Genomic DNA, 19469 nt, shown 5'->3' with positions numbered 1-19469 from the left:
AATCCTATGGTGCTTTAATTTCCAGGCCTTTAAAAAAAACTTTCCAGGCCAGAAGTTTTTTTTAAAGGCCTGGAAATTAAAGCACCATAGGATTAACTGCATAATTTAGCAAGTACTGTCCAACCCATGATTTTAGTCAGGTGTGAAGGGCAGTGATCAGACACTGAGAGATGACTTCTGATTAGGAGGAGCCAGGCGAATGAGTGTTACTCAGGGAGATAAATCAAGATTGAGAGGAGTGAAAGAGAGACTGATTTCTTCCAACTTTAATCAAAGGTTGGCCCTCCAGCCAAGTCAGAAAGGTGTCATCCTCTCCCTATTCTCTCCCCTTCCTCCAACTCTCCTGTTCTCAACTCCCTGGCCTTGTATGTAAACAAATAATGTTAACACCAATGTTTAGATGCATTGTTGGTTAAGCCAGATTAGCTTGGGAACCTAGTAATGCTTTTATTTTTTTTTAAAAAAAAGGACATTCTGAATTACCTGAATTCCCAAATTACCAACAAATTTTAAAATTTATGTCCCATTATTAAGCTGCCTCTGCTACTGTCCTAAATGTGGCCATCTTTAGTTAGTTTTTGGGCTGAGTCATGAAGAGAGGGAGGATTTCTACCACTGAAAATAAATGGAGAAAAGTGAGAATCCTTTTGTTTGATGATATGCGAAATATTAGAAATGATGAAAGTACAATCCTAGGTGAGAAATATTTCATTCCTTGCATACTTAAAGCCAACAATGTTCAAAGTCAAGAGTCAGTAACATTCTAGGTGGCATGTAAAAACCGTCTTTCTTGTTTGGAAATGATCAACATAAACATACAGAATGTGTGACAGGGACTTTGGATATTCTTAAAACATGGATTATGGAATGTTTCATAGAGGGCTTTTCTCTTTTTTTTCATAAGGGATTTTTCTACTCTTTATTTCCCAAAACAACGATGTACGGTTTCAGCCTAAATCAGATAAAATGTTTTGTTTCCTTTAAAATTCTACATATATTTAAGAATTTATTGAAATTGGATTATTACAAAAATGGAGTTTCTAAGCAATTCTTTTCTTTACATTCTAGTGGAATAATAAAAATAAAACCCTATCAAATTTAACCTTAACCAAAGGTATCAAGATGGAAGATGGTGGGTACTTTGCAAAAAAAAATCATAGCTCTGAAACGAAGAACATTGATGAAATTAAAGTGTTGCCAGTCTGGCAAGTCTTTAGTAATATGTGTGCCTCATTACATTTTAAACAGTCTAAGTCTTAGAAACCTAAAGAAAATTAGATCTTTTCTTCCTTAAAGATTCTTTTTATCCCAATAGAAATAGAATAATTTCAAGTTTTAATACAGAAACAAAACAGAATAAAATCCCAATCCATCCTTTGACTATTAACAGATGAAGTTTTCTTTTTTTTTTTTTAACTTATCCCATTTTGTCTCCTTTAAACATATTACCCCCCCTCGCCCAACACACACACACATTAAAGAACAGGCAGCACATCAAACTTTTAGCTGGGTTATAAAATGTGTACACCTTCAAGGTTTTTTATTGTGGTTTTCCTTACGTTTTATCCTTATTGGGATAAGGTTCGTGCATTTCTACACTACACTTAACTAAGTCTCAAGTCACAATAAAAACGTATAAAAGTAGTTTCTTTTTAAAGGAAAACTCAAAATAAAATAGTCAAGTACTCTGAGTACTTTCTTCCATTCTCCTATCCAAATTTTAAGGCCTCTGAAACAAACATGAATGAAAATAATGGTTTATGAGACCCAAATTTGTCATAATTTTTTGGACGTTTTTCTTTTCTCAGCCAAAACCTACATATTAAATTAATCTGAATGAAGCATTTCAAAATAAAAATCTGCAAGACGATCCTTAGATGCCTTAAAAAAATTATTTGATACACACACACTAAAAATTTAGATAGGTTTATGTGAATAAAATCCCAAATAAAGATTAAAAAATAAAGTCCTTTTAGAAATGACTTTGGTTACTCCCATACCACATGTCGTATGATGATTTAAACTGCAATCATGGATTTTGAAAAAATATACATATATATAATCTTACCTATAAAAACACTAGCATACAAACTTCAAACTACAAGGTTATCCAAAGTGACACAAATGTTCTAAATCTTAAGGAAATTTTAGAACACCTCTTCTATTTGTAAAATAAAAGCAGAATAAAACTGATCTGTGATTGCATTATTAGGAAATTTGTTCTGGAAACCTGTTAATAAATTATTGGAAATTCTTAATATCCATCGTGCTGTCACCTGAAACAGAGTCGATCATCTTCTTCAGTAAAAGAGTAAGTAAACTAATAAACTACAGGTTAGTCCTCACATTCTACAACCAAGTATGGCTCTATGGCAGTAACAGCAGTGGTAACACAGTGCCTCAGATTCAGCTGTGTCCTGAATTTCTCACTCTGAAGGTATTAGGCCAACCTACCTTTGGGACAATTTTATCAGTAGACACAGACAATAGGTGTCTTTTTATCTTGTTTTCTTAAAGTTTGTATCACTAGTCTATAACAGAAAGCAACGAGATAGCTCTAGCAGTAGATGAAGCAAGAGGGTAACTGTTCTAGAAGAAAAATTTATCTGTCTTTCGATCCAAGCTTCTCAATTAATTCCTGAAGAGGTGCCAACTCACGCCTATCAATCAGATTAAACTCCTAAAATAAAGAAGAAAAATAAAATTTAAAAACAGATCTAAAATTAAAACTCTATAAATGTCATTGAGAAGGGCTTCCCAACCCTAGCTTTCTGAAATCCAGAAGAATGATGAAATAATCTCTATGAACATTTTAAAATGGGGTCATTTTTACTCCCTGTTTTAAAATACAGGGGACTTAATAAGTAAGCAACCGTACATATTAGCATGATCCTGTGTAAAATCAAAATCGTAAAATGTTTGCATTTACACAGAAATTATCTGAAAACTATACACTGAACCATTGATAGTGGCCTCATCTGGGGCAGCAGACCTTTTACTTTCGTATATCTATATCTACACTCTATCTATGCCATGCAATAATCTCAGAAGGAAAACAAAGAAGAGAGCACAGTACATTCTCCTTTGTGTGGTACATAGAATTGTGACATACAATATCTACTATAAAACTACCTGCTTTCCCTCCAAAATATCTAGAGAGACATATTTATATTTTACATATAGAATTATATATCTCGAAAGTTAGGCTAACGAGTCCCTATTCTTTGATATCTTTTTCAAACAGTGTGAATTATTTTGACTTTAAAAAGTTCTAATTCCAACTAAGGGCCCATAAGGAAATAGGCCACACCTCTGAAGAGGGTGGTTCTTTTTGAAGTTTCTAGCTGCTGGCTTTGTAAGATTTGGCCTGAAGTGGACTTCTGGAAACTTAACCCAAGATAGTAGCTAATGAGTTCTTCCAAAAGTTTCTCTTTTAGGCATAGACATCTCATGAAACAACCCAACCATAGATGTTTTCCCATGGCATCCCTTTACCCAGCGGTGGCGATGGAACAGGAGGGGATGGACAAGCTTTCTTGAGTGTTTGGTGCTTCTTGTCATATCTTAACCAGAGACCTGGGGCAGGTCTCTCCAGAGGCAAAAGGTCCAAAATGGGGGTAATGGTTTCTATGCTGCTACGCACATCAAAGAAATAAACATGGAAAAGGGAACAAAATACGAGAACCCTGCATGCTTAGCTCTACATCTATAAATAAGACTCTAAAAATTACTCTATATAAACTACCAATCCGGATATGTCCAGGTCAAAGGACACAAAAGTCAACGCAGTTCAACTTACCTGAACAAAGAAAATAAAGTGCTTAAAGGAGGTGTTGAGGTGGGCCTCCTCCTGCAGCTGCATCACAGAATCAAAGTGCTGGTGATAAATATGGGCATAAACCCTGAACAGACGCTTTAGAATGGTCTTTGCCACAGACATAAAGTTTTTAGGAAATGGGACACCTGTAATATAGGTATGTATCAATCAGTCTTTTATCAATTCAAGAAAAATAGCAGAAAAGTTTAGATGCTGAAATGAGCAACTCCAATACACAAATTCACAAATACAAGCCTATTTCCATTTTTTTTAAAAGGCAAGGGAAACCCCCCCCAAACCTAAGTATATGAGGTATCCTCACATACCACACTTTTCCTGACTGCCTCAGAATAGTAGACACAGGTATCAAGTTATGCAAGATGATGAGGAATCAAAAACAATTTTAGTTGTTTAATACAGGAGAGTTTCTTCCTAAAATTAAATGCAACCAGTTTTTTCTTCTTTTTGGCTGCACGTCGTGGCATGTTGGGATCTTAGTTCCCCAACCAGGGATTGAACCCACGCCCCCTGCACTGGAAGCACGGAGTCTTAACCACTGGACCACAAGGAAAGTCCTGGAGAATAAGTATTTTTGACTATAAATAGAAAATTTTTACTTTTTGCAATTTTTAACTCTAAAAAAATTTTTTTACACAAACACATACACACTCAACCAGGACTGGAAACTCTCCCGAGCAAAAAAAAAAAAAAAGGCACACTTTGAGTCATTATTATCTACTGTCTACAAATAGAAAGTATTTCCTCGGGGCTTCCCTGGTGGCGCAGTGGTTTAGAGTCCGCCTGCCGATGCAGGGGACACGGGTTCGTGCCCCGGTCCAGGAAGATCCCACATGCCGCGGAGCAGCTGGGCCCGTGAGCCATGGCCGCTGAGCCTGCGCGTCTGGAGCCTGTGCTCCGCAACGGGAGAGGCCACGACAGTGAGAGGCCCGCGTACCGCAAAAAAAAAAAAAAAAAAAAAAAAGGTATTTCCTCTTCTGAAGTACTCTGAAAAGCCAGTTTTCCTTCTTAAACTAGGAGTCCTCAACTTTTTATTTAATTTTTTAAAGTGCTATTTTCATTTTCCTATAGTCTAAGAAGGGGAATAATACTTTCTGTAAAGGGGAGGAATGGCACCTCCCTAGTTTTCAAAGAATATAAACACCTCCTTAGAAAAGAACTGGGAGAGGACTTAGTCATCTCTCTCCAAGCACTGCAGGTGGGGATGTGACTGGTTGCATTCCTGAGAATTTTGGTTGACAAGACCAATGTTTCTTAGAAAACAGGGACAGGAGAAAGACAATACAACTGGCACTGTGTGTAGCTAACAAACACATAAGAAGGCATCTGCTTCCAAAATAACCTAGATTAGTTGGCCTTAAAGGTCTGTTCCACTACACTACTCTTGAACATATTGTTTTCTCTAATCTTTCAGAAAACAAAGGCTGTCACTTTCTCCTTCCCTGCATTTTGTATTCTTTATTTCTCAACCAGTCCTTAATAGCTTGAAATTTAGTATAGTTTGCTCTTGTTAGCTGATGTGTGTGTGTGTGTGTGTGTGTGTGTGTGTGTGTGTGTGTGTGTGTGTCCCCACCCCCCACCCTTAGTCTTGGTAACAACTTGCCTTTTCACACATTATTCTGGGGCTTATGGACATGTTTTTTCTGGACTTGGTCTTATATTCATGTACTGAAAAGATGGATTTAAGTCAAATCCTTTTTCTCTCAGAATTCGCAAATGGGCCCCATGCTATTAAAAAGAACATTAAGAATTTAAAAAAAAGAATTAAAAAAAAACAAAGAAAAAAACATTAATAAGTTGGATATATTTGTTTAAAAATGAATAATAGACAGTTTTGTCTAATAAGAATAAATAATTAGCATAAGTAAGCTATGGATAATAGCCTAATGAAGGGGGAAAGAATTCCAGAACATTAGGATAAAATACTGAAGAATTGGGAAGCCGAGGAAAGAGAATAATGACAAAAGTATTCTTTACCTCCATAAGAGGGAGACTTTAATAAAGAAATATACAAGTGATTTGTTTTAATCTAAGCAGCACTTTCCAAGCTGAATTTAACATTCAGGCACACCCTATACACAATAAAGGATCTATGAGAAAGGAAACAAAAGGTTTTATAGAAAGGAAAAGTTGACCAAAAACAAACAGACCAAACAACATGATATAAATTTTTCTCCTGAAAGAGCCTCTGATTAGACTTCAAAAAGGAATCTGCTATGTTCTGAATGTTTGTGTCTCCCTCAAAATCATGTTGAAATTCTAATCCCCTAGATGATGGTACTAAGAGGTGGGGCCTTTGGGGGTGATTAGGTCATAGGGCATCTGCCCTCATCAATAGGATTAGTGCCCTTATAAGAAAAAACTCAACAAAGATGATTTCCCTCTCTGCCATGTGCGGATACAACAAAAACACTGCTTTTTGCTATCTGTAAACCAGGAAGAGGACTTATGACAGAACCTGACCATGCTGGCTCCTGATCTTGGACTTGCAGACTTCAGAACTGTGAGAAATACATCTCTATTGCTTATAAGCCCTCCAGTCTCCAGTATTTTTTGTTATAACAGCCCGAACAGACAAGACAGAATCCAACAATATGTTGTTCATAAGATACCCTTATACTGAAAGTGACAAGGACCAATCACATCCATGAATACCAATGCCAAAATCTTAATCAAAATAGCAGAAATAAAAAAAAATACTCTTGCAGCGGAACATTAAAAAAAAATGGAGAAAACCTTATGATCAACAACAGATACTAGAAGAGTATCTGATAAAACCCTATAACCAACTTGATTTTTAAAAATTCACATACCTCTAACCAAAAGCAAGATTCCTACTTAATGCTGAAATACTAGAAGCACTCACATAAAAGTATACAAGAAAAGGATGTTTGCCATCATCACCATTAATCAGTACTGCTCTGGAAGTACTAGTTATTGCAATTAGATAAGAGTTACACAAGCAGTATATTTATCAGAAAAGAAGAGGTGAAATTAATATTATCTTAGTATGATGTAACTATATACTTTAAAAACTCAAGAAAACCAATCCAAAAGAAACAATCAGAATAGTTTTCCTATATACTAAACAATAACCAGTTAGAAACCAGATTATCAATAAAAACATTAAGTGCCTAGAAATAAACTTAAGAAACCTGAAGGACTAGCATAAAGTAAAATACAGAATCTTACACGAGGAAATAAGAAATAATTAAAAGACATGAATAAATGAATATGAATTGTTCTTGGATAGGAAGACTCAGTATTGTCAAGAGAACGAGAATCCCTACATTAATCTACAAATTGAATGAAATCATAATAAAAATCTCAGTTTTTATTTTTTTACCTTGCAAAATGTTTCTAAATTCTTTGGAAGAACAAATTTTCCAGAATAGCTGTAAGTATTCTGAAAAAGAAGAGCAAGGAAGAGAGACTAGCCCTACAAGATGTTCAAAGATACATAGCCATGGTAATTAAAACAGTGTGGCATTTCTAAAACAATAGATAAAGAGATTAAAAGACTCCAAGATATATGTCAATTTGGTGTACACATATGATAATGAGGGGATAAAAGACACATGTATTCGATAAATGGTACTGGACAAACTAGTATTTATAGTTGGAAAAAAGTAAAGGGAGCACTGAGAAAAAATTCCTGACAGAACAAAGATTAAAATAAAATGCAAAAACAAAACCACAAAAGTACTAAATAAAAGCATGGACAAATATTTTATAATCTGTAAGTAGGAAAATCCCTTCTAATCATTGTATTAAAATCCAGACATCATAAAGGGAAAGATTAATAGGTCAAAATAAGAACATTATACATAGGAAAAAACCTCATAAACAAGACAATACGGCAACCCAGGGAAAAAATACACACAACATGCATGACAAAGAGCTAATAACCTTAACATAAAGAAATAGAAAAAGGATATAAACAGAAAACACACAAGGATCAATAAACCAAAAAATGCTCAATGTTATTGATATTTTTTAGAATGTATATTATACTAGAAATTTATTTACCCATATTAGAAAAGATGAAAAACTGAGTAACAACTAGTACTGATGAAGAAACACAGGCAGACACAAACATGGCTAGAAGGAGTATACATTCACAAACTTTTTGGAGAGGAATTTGGCAGTCTTTATTACATTTTTTTATAGTAACAGAGCATTAAAAAGACAATAACACACTTATCTTTTAAAAAGCAAATTAGTTCTACAACATTAACTCACCAATTTTAGAAGGAAAAAGAGTTTCATCATCAAGTTGATCCTGAACCCAAGTCATCAAATAGTCAATGTATTTTGGTGCAGAACATTTGATTGGCTTTTTAATATTAGTACCATCTGCCCAATGATATTCATATCTGGAGAGAAAAAAGTTTTAGTGATAAAGTTTTCAAAAACATGTTGCAACTTGTAATCAAAGTAGGTTCACAGTTTGTCAACAGAAGTTATATATATAGTACTACAGTATAGTATAGTATATATTTTTAGTAAATTACCTAAAGTTCTACTGAAGATTACTTGAGAGTTCCCTGTAGAAGTACAGTTGACGCTTGAACAATGTGGGTTTGAACCACACAAGGTCCACTTACAAACAGGTATTTTTCAATAGTAAATACTACAAGATCCACGGTTGGTTGAATCTGTAGATGTAGAGAACCATGGATACGGATATTCTCTTTCCTCGGCTTCCCAATTACACTGTATTCTGAAATGTGATGGTAATAAATGGAAAAGAAAAGGAAGCCAGTGTGGCAGCTGGCTGTGCCAGAATCTGTTTTACAACACAGCCCTGAGAAAAACAAAGGAACTGCATTCCTGTCTGTTAGACAGAGGGTGCTGAGGACTGGGTAAGGTGCTGATGGATCCACCACATTCTGAGCTTGTTGGCCATTAAGTAATCATCAACAGAGCCAAGATTATAAAACCCTGTTTCTTGGAGAGGGTTTTAAAGAAACAATCTTAGGCATGCGTCTTTTTCTACCTCACCTTTGCTGAGCTAGAATGATTAATAAGACTTAATCAAAACTTCACTGTGTGAAGCATTTAAGCCAAAGATAGTTTGAGGAATAAAACTTAACACTTCACAAAATAAAAAACATCTCTCCTAAAATAACATAATAAAAATAGGACTCAAATTCATTGGGGCCCTTCCTTTTTTTCCTTTACATCTATAGCAAATTCAGAAAGGACTATTTTTTCCCAAGAGGTAAATATCCTGCTACCATCTGTCATCACATAAAATCAATCATTTGTTATAGGAAAAAAGGCCGGAAGGACACACTAAAATGTTAATTCCATCACATCTTAACTTTATGGGTGATAAAGAGTTCCATCTCTTTCTCAACATTTCTAGAAATTTATGATAGTCAAAAAAATTTTAATCTAGCATTTTTAAGCCAGATAACTAAAGCAGCACAATTTGGAGGTAACTAACAGTAAAAAGCACAACAACAAAAAAATCAAATATTAAAGGGTCAACTAAAAACTATTCCAAGAAATTAATTTAAAATCCAGAAACAGAACCATAAATATTAATAAAATTGAAAAAAATAACGTTTGTAAAAGCAAGATAAATCTAACTCAAATTTCTTTACTTTCAATCCTACTACTGAATATTCATACTTAATATAATGCAATTATAAAAAATCAAAATACTGGGTACCACATACCGAACTATTTAATAACTAAAAGCTTATAGGTAAACTTTTTGTTTTCACAAGCAAATGGGTAAGAAAAACAAATCTTCATTATTTAATTTATATCAATTGGTGATTAGCTTTATTTGGTAATAATTCAAATACCTATATAATAGCCAGTATATGTACCTTGGACCTGCAGACATGACTGGACAGCTTGCTTCAGTGCAGAATTCTGTGATAGTTCCATATAACATGTTGATCTGGTTGAAGAAATCCACAGCTGGAAAGATAATAGCAAAACTGTGTTAAAATGTCTGTGTAAACACAACAAAACATCAGACCTCTCAGTCGGAGGATTCAGCCAAGAATCCTCAGGAGATTCAACAATCCAGGGGCACATAAATTCTCTTTCTAAGTTGTTACACCTAAGTAAAGTTAACTTTTAATATACATTAACTTTTAATATACTAAGCTTTTAAACAGCCTGTAAGCAGGAAAATAAAATATTAGGGATAATTCTAACGTAATGGTGATTATTACATTAGAATATACAATTTGATCATATACAAGCAAATGAAAAAATCCATAGCTTCTTACCAATCTGGACCAGACAATATCATTTGTGTTGGGAAAGAGAAAAAAATCGTTGCAGAATATACTGGGAGGGAGGTGTATCAGCTGTGTCGGGCATTTAAAAAATCTAGTTCATCATAAAAAATTGAGACCTAGTGCATATTGAGGACATAAAAAAGACAGGAGATAATGCCCCTTCCCCTAGAGTCTCCAGCTAACAAAAGGGACAAAATTAAAAGAGAGGAGTAATACAACATATAAGAAGATAGCATACAAAGGCCAACAATAAGTGCTAGAAGAGTTCAGAGAAAAGGCAACATCTCGAGGAGCTGAGATAGTCAAGGAGTACTTCCTAAAGGAGCTTCAGCTAGATCTGGAAGAAAACAGAAGAGGAAGGGGGTAAGAAATGAACTTAACTGAGTGAAACATATTACTCTGTGCAAAGAGAACCACATAAGCCTTGGCAAGCTTTTTAAAAAGTGTCTTAGTTCCCCATCTAAAAGACTACCTAAAAAATCAACTAGGGCTTTTCCAAGTTTCTTAGAAAACAAATCAATATTCCACCATGTCAAAAGGAATTTTATACAAAACTCCCTCACTTATAAACCTTCCTCTTAAATTAGTCATGTTTCTAAGAAAGTAATACTTAGGCATTCAATTCATTCAAAACAAAGAGTGTGCCCAGATGGTGTGCTGGTTTATTGATCTGTTCTCAAAATACGGTCCAGAGATCCCCTGTTTCAGAGGGGAATCTGTGAGGTCAGAAACATTGTAATTGCTCTGAATTTTCACTCTCTCTCAGGAGGCACAGTGGAGTTGTCCAGAGGCTCCATAATGTATGACATCACAACAGACTGAATGCAGAAGCAGATATGAGAATCCAGCCAACCTCCTATTAAGTCAGACATTAAATAAGATTTGCAAACCTGTAAAACAATGCCACACTTCTCACTAAAATTTATTTTGGAAAATAGTCATTTTTCATAAAAATATATTTATGTTAACATGTATTTTAAAATAAGTATTTAAACTTGCTCAGTTTTAATTTCTAACACAGTATCACTAAATATAACCCACATAATTAAAAGCCCTTTAAGGTTCTCAATAATTTTTAAGAGAATAAAGGGATCCTGGAACCAAAAGGTTTGAGAACAGTTGATTAGAGCATTAAGTCTCAAAGAAAAATTGAAAGCTGAAGGTCAACAGATGCCTTCAGAATAAAAGATGATATACAGATGGCCAACAGACACATGAAAAGATGCTCAACATTGCTAATTATTAGAGAAATGCGTATCAAAACTACAATGAGGTACCACCTCACACCAGTCAGAATGGCCATCATTAAAAAGTCAACAAATAACAAATGCTGGAGAGGATGTGGAGAAAAGGGAACCCTCCTACACCGTTGGTGGGAATGTACCAATAAATTGGTGCAGGCACTGTGGAAAACAGTATGGAGGTTCCTCAGAAAACTAAAAATAGAGTTACCACATGATCCAGCAATCCCACTCCTGGGCGTATATCTGGACAAAACTATAATTCAAAAACATACATGCACCCCTATGTTCATAGCAGCACTATTCACAATAGCCAAGACATCGAAACAACTTAAATGTCCATCAACAGATGAATGGATAAAGATGTGGTACATATATACAATGGAATATTACTCAGCCATAAAAAAAAGAACGAAATATGGGACTTCCCTGGCGGTCCAGTGGTTGAGACTCCACACTCTCAATGCAGGGGGCATGGGTTCAATTCCTGGTCAGGGAACTGAGATCCCACATGCCTCACAGTGCAGCCAAAAAAAAAGAGAACAAAATAATGCCATTTGGACCTAGAGATTATAATGCTAAGTGAAGTAAATCAGAAAGAGAAAGACGAATACCATATGACATCACTTATATGTGGAATCTAAAATATGACACAGGGGCTTCCCTGGTGGTGCAATGGTTAAGAATCCACCTGCCCAGTGCAGCAGACATGGGTTCGATCCCTGGTCCAGGAAGATTCCACGTGCCGCGGAGCAACTAAGCCCATGAGCCACAGCTACTGAGCCTGCGCTCTAGAGCCCACGAACCACAACTACTGAGCCCACGTGCCACAACTAATGAAGCCCCCACGCCTAGAGCCTGTGCTTTGCAACAAGAGAAGCCACCAGGATGAGAAGCCCTCACACCACATGTAGAGCAGCCCCCGCTCACTGCAACTAGAGAAAGCCCACACACAGCAACCGAATACCCAATGCAACCAAAAATAAATAATTAAAATCAATAAATTTTAAAAATAATAAAAATTTAAAAATAAAATAAAATATGACACAAATGAATCTATTTATGAATCAGAAACAGAATCATGGACATAGAGAACAGACTGGTGGTTGCCAAGGGGGAAGGGGTTGGGGGAGGGATGGAGTGGGGGGGCTGCGGTTAGCAGATGTAAGCTTTTATATATAGAATGGACAAACAAGGTCCTACTGTATAGCACAGAGAACTATATTCAATATCCTATGGTAAACCATAATGAAAAAGAACATAAAAAAAAGATGTATGTATATGTATAACTGAATCACTTTGCTGTATAGCAGTAATTAACACAACACTGTAAATCAACTGTACTTCAATTTAAGAGAAATCAAAAAAAAGAATGAAAGATAATAATTTGAATAAGGTTACAAAAAAGGGGTCTTTTCTGAATAGATAATATGTCACATGGTTCACATGCCAAAAGATAGATAAAAATATACAGTGAAAAATCTAAGTTCCAACCACTCCAACTTCCCCCCTACACACAGGTAACTACTATACTAATTTTTTCTGTGTCGTGCCCCCTAAGTTTCTTTATCCCATCTAACACAAAAGATAACACATTACATAGTTCTACACCTGATTTTTTTTCTCTTAGTAATATGAATAATGGCTTTTTAATGAGTTGAGAAAAATAAAATTTTTCTTAATGTGGCTACTAGAAAATTTTAAATTCCATTTGTAGCTCACAATGTATTTATTTCTATTGGACCACACTGACCAAGGCAATGATTATCAACAGTTGAATACCACATAAAAAGACAACTAGACACTATGGAAATATCTACACTGTTGGAAGTATATACCACCACCTACGAAGTAGTGTTAAACAAAATCAAACCTGAATCTGATCAAAGCTCCACATCTGTTCTAACATGGTAGCCACTAGACACACAGGGCAATTTACGTTAAAATGAAGTTAAATTTAAAATTCACTTCCAGTCACAGTAGCCACATTTCAAGTGCTAAATGGCCACAGTGAAGATATACAACATTTGCCTAATCACAGAAAGTTCTCTTGGACAGTGCTGCTCTAGATTTAACATTTACAGGAAATAAAAGAACAAGATAATGGACGCCTTGGGGATGTTATCAGCAAAACTCATTCTGTAGAAAACAAACTGGTTTCTTCAACAACAACAAAAAGAGCAAGGAAAAATAACTGCAATGATGGGCAACCTGTGAATTAAGAGATTCAAGAAACATATGTACAGGGCTTCCCTGGTGGCGCAGTGGTTGAGAGTCCGCCTGCCGATGCAGGGGACACGGGTTCGTGCCCCGGTCCGGGAAGATCCCACATGCCGCGGAGCGGCTGGGCCCGTGAGCCATGGCCGCTGGGCCTGCGCGTCCGGAGCCTGTGCTCCGCAACGGGAGAGGCCACAACAGTGAGAGGCCTGCGTACGGCAAAAAAAAAAAAAAAAAAAAAAAATTTAAAGATTCCTGGAACAACTAAAATTCCTAATAGACTTAAACCCTATCATCCAGAACTGATCTCATCTCAGAAATGATAGACACTAATATTCAAACCTCTAGCCTCAGCATATCCTTCCATGTCATGCCCTTACTTCTTGAATTCAGAGTGACTTTCAGCTCATGGGTCCCTCTGTTTTCTCCCAATCTCTCAATTTTCTTCTGACTACTCCTAACTCACAATAATCAAGTGACTGACCATAACAACTGCACTTGACTTTTCTGTATACACAGGCAGATGAAAGCTGCTGGGAGTGGGGGCACAACTATGAAGATGGATTCCTACAAAGTCATGTCCACCACAGGTAGAATCTTTGTATTTATCAATCTTTCATTTGACCTTACTCAGCAATTCAGACCATTCTCCTCAGAGATAACCCCAAAGTACTTTTCATTTCTCCTCAGGTCTCTCTCTATTTAACCACACAAGCTACAATCAGGTACACTCTGAAGAGAACACACTTTGGATGTATTTGCACTTACATGTTTCTTTACAGATAATCTGTTTTACTAAGACAGCTACATCCATAAGAAAGTTCATTAACAAAAAGATTTTAGCAAAATCTTCTTATAAACCAGTGAAGTTGAAAGTTATTAAGAACTTACTGTTAACCGCAATCCATTCATTGAGGTCCTCTCCCTCTGGCAACATAACAGCTTGTCTCAGATTCCCACTTCCTAGAGTTGCTTCTGCATGTTTTAAGAGTTCATACTGATGAGATCCTTCAGGGATATTCTTCTTTGGTTTGAATGTTTTGGAAGAGCGGCTACTACTGTTAGGTTAAAAGTAAAAGTACATCAATTTTTAGGACCGGAAGCAGAATGACAATTTTAGGCATATAAATTGTTTTGAAATTTAAAAATATTCCCTGAAAAGTGCCAAGATGGGGGGTAGGGGAGGAGAGAATAAACACAATAAAAGAAAGAGTTATATTTTTTCCCCTACATAGAAACAGGATTAGCAGCACAATTTCACACAGAAGGCAATTTTGCTATGCCTCATGAAGCAGTCTGGTGTAACAGAAAGGGCACCTTAACCAAAAGAAGAAAAAACCTGGATTCTAGTTCTTGATCTGCCACTAACTCTGTGACTGCCTGAGAAACCTAACCTCCTTTGGCCTCAATTTTCACCTAATAGTGCTGTGAGGGTGTTAGCTTTAAGGTTCGTATAGCTCAAAAATCCAGTTTTCTGTATCAAAATATTTGTGATGCCATCAAAGCAAACCAGAGAAGTAGCACTAACATTTTAGAGTTTATAGCACAGAAAATAAATGAGACAACTGGTTTTGGGGGGGGAAAAACAAGTTTTTATTCCTAACTCACACCATTCATAAGGAAGGTCTTCCTAACATGACACAAAGCCCAGAAAAAATGGACAGCTTTCTAACGGTAACAATTAAAACTTCAGTAATTCAGAACAAGGAGACAAGTAGCCAAAAAAAGTACTTGCAACATATATTAAAAATATTAACTAAATTATAAAGGGCTTTTATAATCTGTTAAGAAAAAGGCAAAGAATGCTTTAGAAAAATGGGCTAAGGAGATGAATACACAATTCAGAAAGAAAAACAGAATGACAAATGAACATATGAAAAGCTGTTCAATTAAAATTAGATTTATTTTTCCTTAACCTGTCAGAAATCAGAACAATTACATTAAGTGTGGGATAGGGTAGAGCGAAATTAGTACTTTAATTCACTAATGGTCAAAGTGCATTAACATTTTAAGAGGGCAACACGGCAATATCTATTAACACTGAAATGCTTCTCAATCCATCCCTTCTACTTCTAGGTGTCTCTCCTCGATATGGATAAGGATGTGTTTCCCAAGATTATTTTTAATAGCGAAAAACCTGGAAATGATCCTAGAGCTTACTGGTAGAGGAATGAATAACTATGATACATCTATATCATGGAATACCATACAGTAGTTAAGAATAACAAGATAGAGGTACTTGTATTCACACCGATAGATCTCAATACATGCTTAAACATATTACAGAATGAAATGTACAGCAGAAGCCCATTTTGTAAATGCATAGAAAGTGTCACCCATCAAACTGATCGTGGTGATTACTTCTAGGAAGGGGAAGGGAATAAAACTGAGGACTTTCACTTTACCTGGGTAATTTGAATTTTAAATAAGACTGATTATGAAGTAAAAAGGAGTTATGAAAACAATAAAAATCAAATATGGAAAGTTTGTGTTTAACATGATAAAGAGCTAAAGTTAATAAGGAAGTACTAAATTAGAGGGAATGGCCCTTTCAATAGAAACAAGCTGTGAATGACAGGTAGCTAAATATTTTCCGTACTTAGCAAGAAATGATGTCTCAAGGTTCAGTAAGATCTTCATCTAAATTAAGACTTTCGTGCTTCAAATGGCACCATCAAGACAGTGAAAAGAATCCACAAAGTAGGAGAAAATATTGCAAATCATAGATGTGATAAGGGACTTGTATCCAGGATAAAGAATTTTTACAACTTAAAACCAAAAAGACAACCCCATTTAAAAAATGGTCAAAGGATCTGAATAGACATTACTCCAAAGAAGATACACAAATGGCCAATAAGCACGCAAAAAGATGCTCAACATCATTAGTCATTAAGGAAATGCCAATTAAAATCACAATGAGATACCATTTCACGTCCACTTAGGATGGCTATAATCAAAAATGCAATTAACAAGTGCTAGGGAGGGTGTGGGGAAATTGAAACTCATACAGTGCTGATGGGAAGGCAAAATGGTGCAGTGCTTTGAAGAAGTCTGGCAGTTCCTCAAAAGGTTAAACATAGTTACCATATAACCAGGCAATTCCCAAGAGAAAGGAACACACACGTACATCCAAGTTTATAGCAGTATTATTCATAATAACCAAAAGCAGAAACTCAAATGTCCATCAACAAAACAAAGTTTAAAAGAAATAAAGAGCCTCACATTTAGGTCCAAAAAGCAAATAAGAACTGTGCATCCACAAAACAGAAAAAAAGACTGGGGGGGTGGGGGGAGGGTAGTGGTGGTTTCTAGTAATATGGAAATTTGCAATTAAAATATAAATCATAGAGATTTTTAAAATGCTAATCATACTCTGAAGACTATACGCTTAAAAAAATAATCCAAAGGAGGGGAAAAGCGATTTAGACTAAGATAGTCTCAGTAGTCCTATTTTATAATAGCAAAATACTAGAAAGAATCCAAACTTCTCACAATAAGAAACGGGGTAAACTCTGGTTATGAAACACTATTTTAGATGTCAAGTATGTGGGTGATGCCCATAACTGAAAATGGATTATTTATTCGCTCATACAATACATATTTAAGCAACATGCTAGGTAAAGAGAGCCACCTGAGAAAAATAAGGTGCTAGAGCAATGCTTCTCAAACCTTAATGCGATTAAGAATCATCAGAGAATTTACAAACTTTCCCATTGAAGGCTCCTTTGGGCCCAGACGTTATCTCTAAAATAGGATTCTACTGAGTTAAAAAGAAGTTAGTTAATTATACAAATTCACAAAGTGGGCTGAATCAGAATCGGATGCAAGGCCCGCAGCTTAACTTCAGCGGCACTCCCACATTTTCCTGGGGCTGCATTTTTCCGCGGGGGTAATTTAATACTGACGATAATAAAGCTGGACGTACGGTGGAGTAAAAATCTAAGTCAGCATGCATCGTTACTAAAAGGCTCGAGACTCAAGACAAATTGAGACCCCCCAGATCGTCCCTCTGCCCTCAGGTGCCCTCGGGCGGAAAAGTCTGGAGGCACTACCGGCCTCAGGGCCTTTCTACTCCCCAACCTTCTCGCTCCGCTTCCTTTGCCTCGACCTTCATCTCCCTCTGCTTCTGCCCACATCCAAGCCTCCCCCGTGACCCAGAGCGTGGGCAAAGCAAGCGCCGGGCACCCGACCCCGGCCCCGGGGACCCGCCCTCGCCTCAGGCGTCCGTCCGCCCCTCCCGGGCCTCGGCCCTCAGTCCTGGAGCCCTCGACCGGGCCACACTCACAAGAGGAAGCTCATCTTCTATCCTCGGAGGGGAGGGGAGGGGCCGCTGGCCCCTGCCGCGGACAGGATTCGGAGCCGGCGCGGGACCAAGGGGGAGCTGAAGGTCCTCAGCCAGCGGACAGCGGAAGCCCGCGCCGCCGCTGCTCCGGGCCGGGATCGAGCTGGGGCAAGCAGGTGAAAGCAACTGCACCCGCCTCTCCCCCCTCCCCCACCTTACAGACCCAAAATGCGGAACCAGCAAAATCTCGCGAGCTAAGGCTTCGTTCTGCTCCTCCCCGCTGAGAGGGTCTCGAGAGGCCGCTTTTCGCACCGCCCGCTCCTCCGCCTCAGCCAATCAGCAGCCTCTAGGCCGGGACTTCCGCTGCCGGAGGCGTGGTGGAATTGCGGTCTTCGGACTGGAAGAGCGGCTGAGCCTGTGCTTGGTTGGAATTGTAGCTAATGTCTTGCGTGTTCCATCTCACTAGGTGTCAAGGGGTCTCTGTGAGGGCAAAAATTTTTTTAATTTTTTTTTTTCCGCCGTGCTGTGCTACTTGCGGAATCTTAGTTCCCCAACAAGGGATGGAATCCAGGCCCACGGCAGTGAAATGGCCGAGTCTTAACCACTGGCCGACAAGGGAATTACCCAAATTTTTTTTAAATTTTAATTTGATTTTTAAGTTGAGCTCTAACTCTAACTCACGTAGCATAAAATTCACCCTTTTAAAAAGTACTCTCCTGTGTTTGTGTGTATGTGTGTGTGTGTTCAGAGTTGTGCAACAATAGCCATTATCTGATTCTAGAACATTTTTTTCCATCACCCCAAAAAGAAACCGGTACCCATTAGCAGACCCCATGCCTCCCTCCTCCCAACACCTAGCAACAACTAGTGTACCTTCTTTTTATATGAATTTGCCTAATCTGGATATTTCATGTTAAATGGAACCACACAATATGTAGTGTTTTGTGTCTGGCTTCTTATGTTTTTCAGATTCATCCATGTTGTAGCATGTATCAGTACTTCCTTCTTTTTTATGGATGAACACTACTCCATTGTATGAATATACCATGTTTTGTTTATCCATTCATCTGTTGATGGACATTTGGGTTGTTTCCACTTTGGGCTGTTATGAATACTGTTGCTACGAACATTCCTGTACTGGTTTTTGTGTGGATGAATGTGTTCTTTTCTTTTGGGTATATGCCTAGGAGTGGCTGGGTCATATGGTAACTATATGTTTAAACTTTGGGGTAATTGACAGATTGTTTTCCTAATTGGCTGCACCATTTTACATTCCCACTGGCCAATATCTGAGGGTTCTGATATTTCCACATCCTTGATAGCATTTGCTATTATGTATTTTTCTGATTATAGCCATCCTAGTGGGTGTGAACTGGTATCTCTTGATTCTGATTTGCATTTCCCTGTTGGCTGATGTTGAGAATCTTTTCATGTGCTTATTGGCCTTTGAAACAAATACATTTTAATCTTCCTTTAAGTTACCTCAGGCCCCCAAAAGACCATCTGAAAAAGGGTCCTGGTCCAATAACAGTCTTCATCCACTATCTCCACAACATTACCATTTCTTTTGTTCCTCAACACCAGTCAGTCCACATTCTGCAGGGTGCCTGCCCTCCCACAGAAAATTC

General features: G+C 37.2%; 1 protein-coding gene across 1 annotated transcript; it reads right to left on the bottom strand.

Moving 5' to 3' along the window:
• Positions 1-1303: 1303 nt before the first annotated feature.
• MOB1A (MOB kinase activator 1A) lies at positions 1304-18065 on the bottom strand. Its single transcript, XM_004320142.4, has 6 exons — positions 17845-18065; positions 14451-14617; positions 9679-9772; positions 8078-8211; positions 3800-3963; positions 1304-2680 (listed from the first exon to the last, which is right to left on the bottom strand). Exons 1-6 carry the CDS (start codon positions 17856-17858, stop codon positions 2603-2605), a joined length of 651 nt encoding a protein of 216 aa, XP_004320190.1. The 5' UTR covers positions 17859-18065; the 3' UTR covers positions 1304-2602.
• Between the last annotated feature and the right edge of the window lie 1404 nt (positions 18066-19469).

This window comes from Tursiops truncatus, chromosome 14, assembly GCF_011762595.2.
Source record: "Tursiops truncatus isolate mTurTru1 chromosome 14, mTurTru1.mat.Y, whole genome shotgun sequence".
NCBI lineage: Eukaryota > Metazoa > Chordata > Mammalia > Artiodactyla > Delphinidae > Tursiops > Tursiops truncatus.
This window is presented reverse-complemented; position numbering and strand designations above follow the sequence as displayed.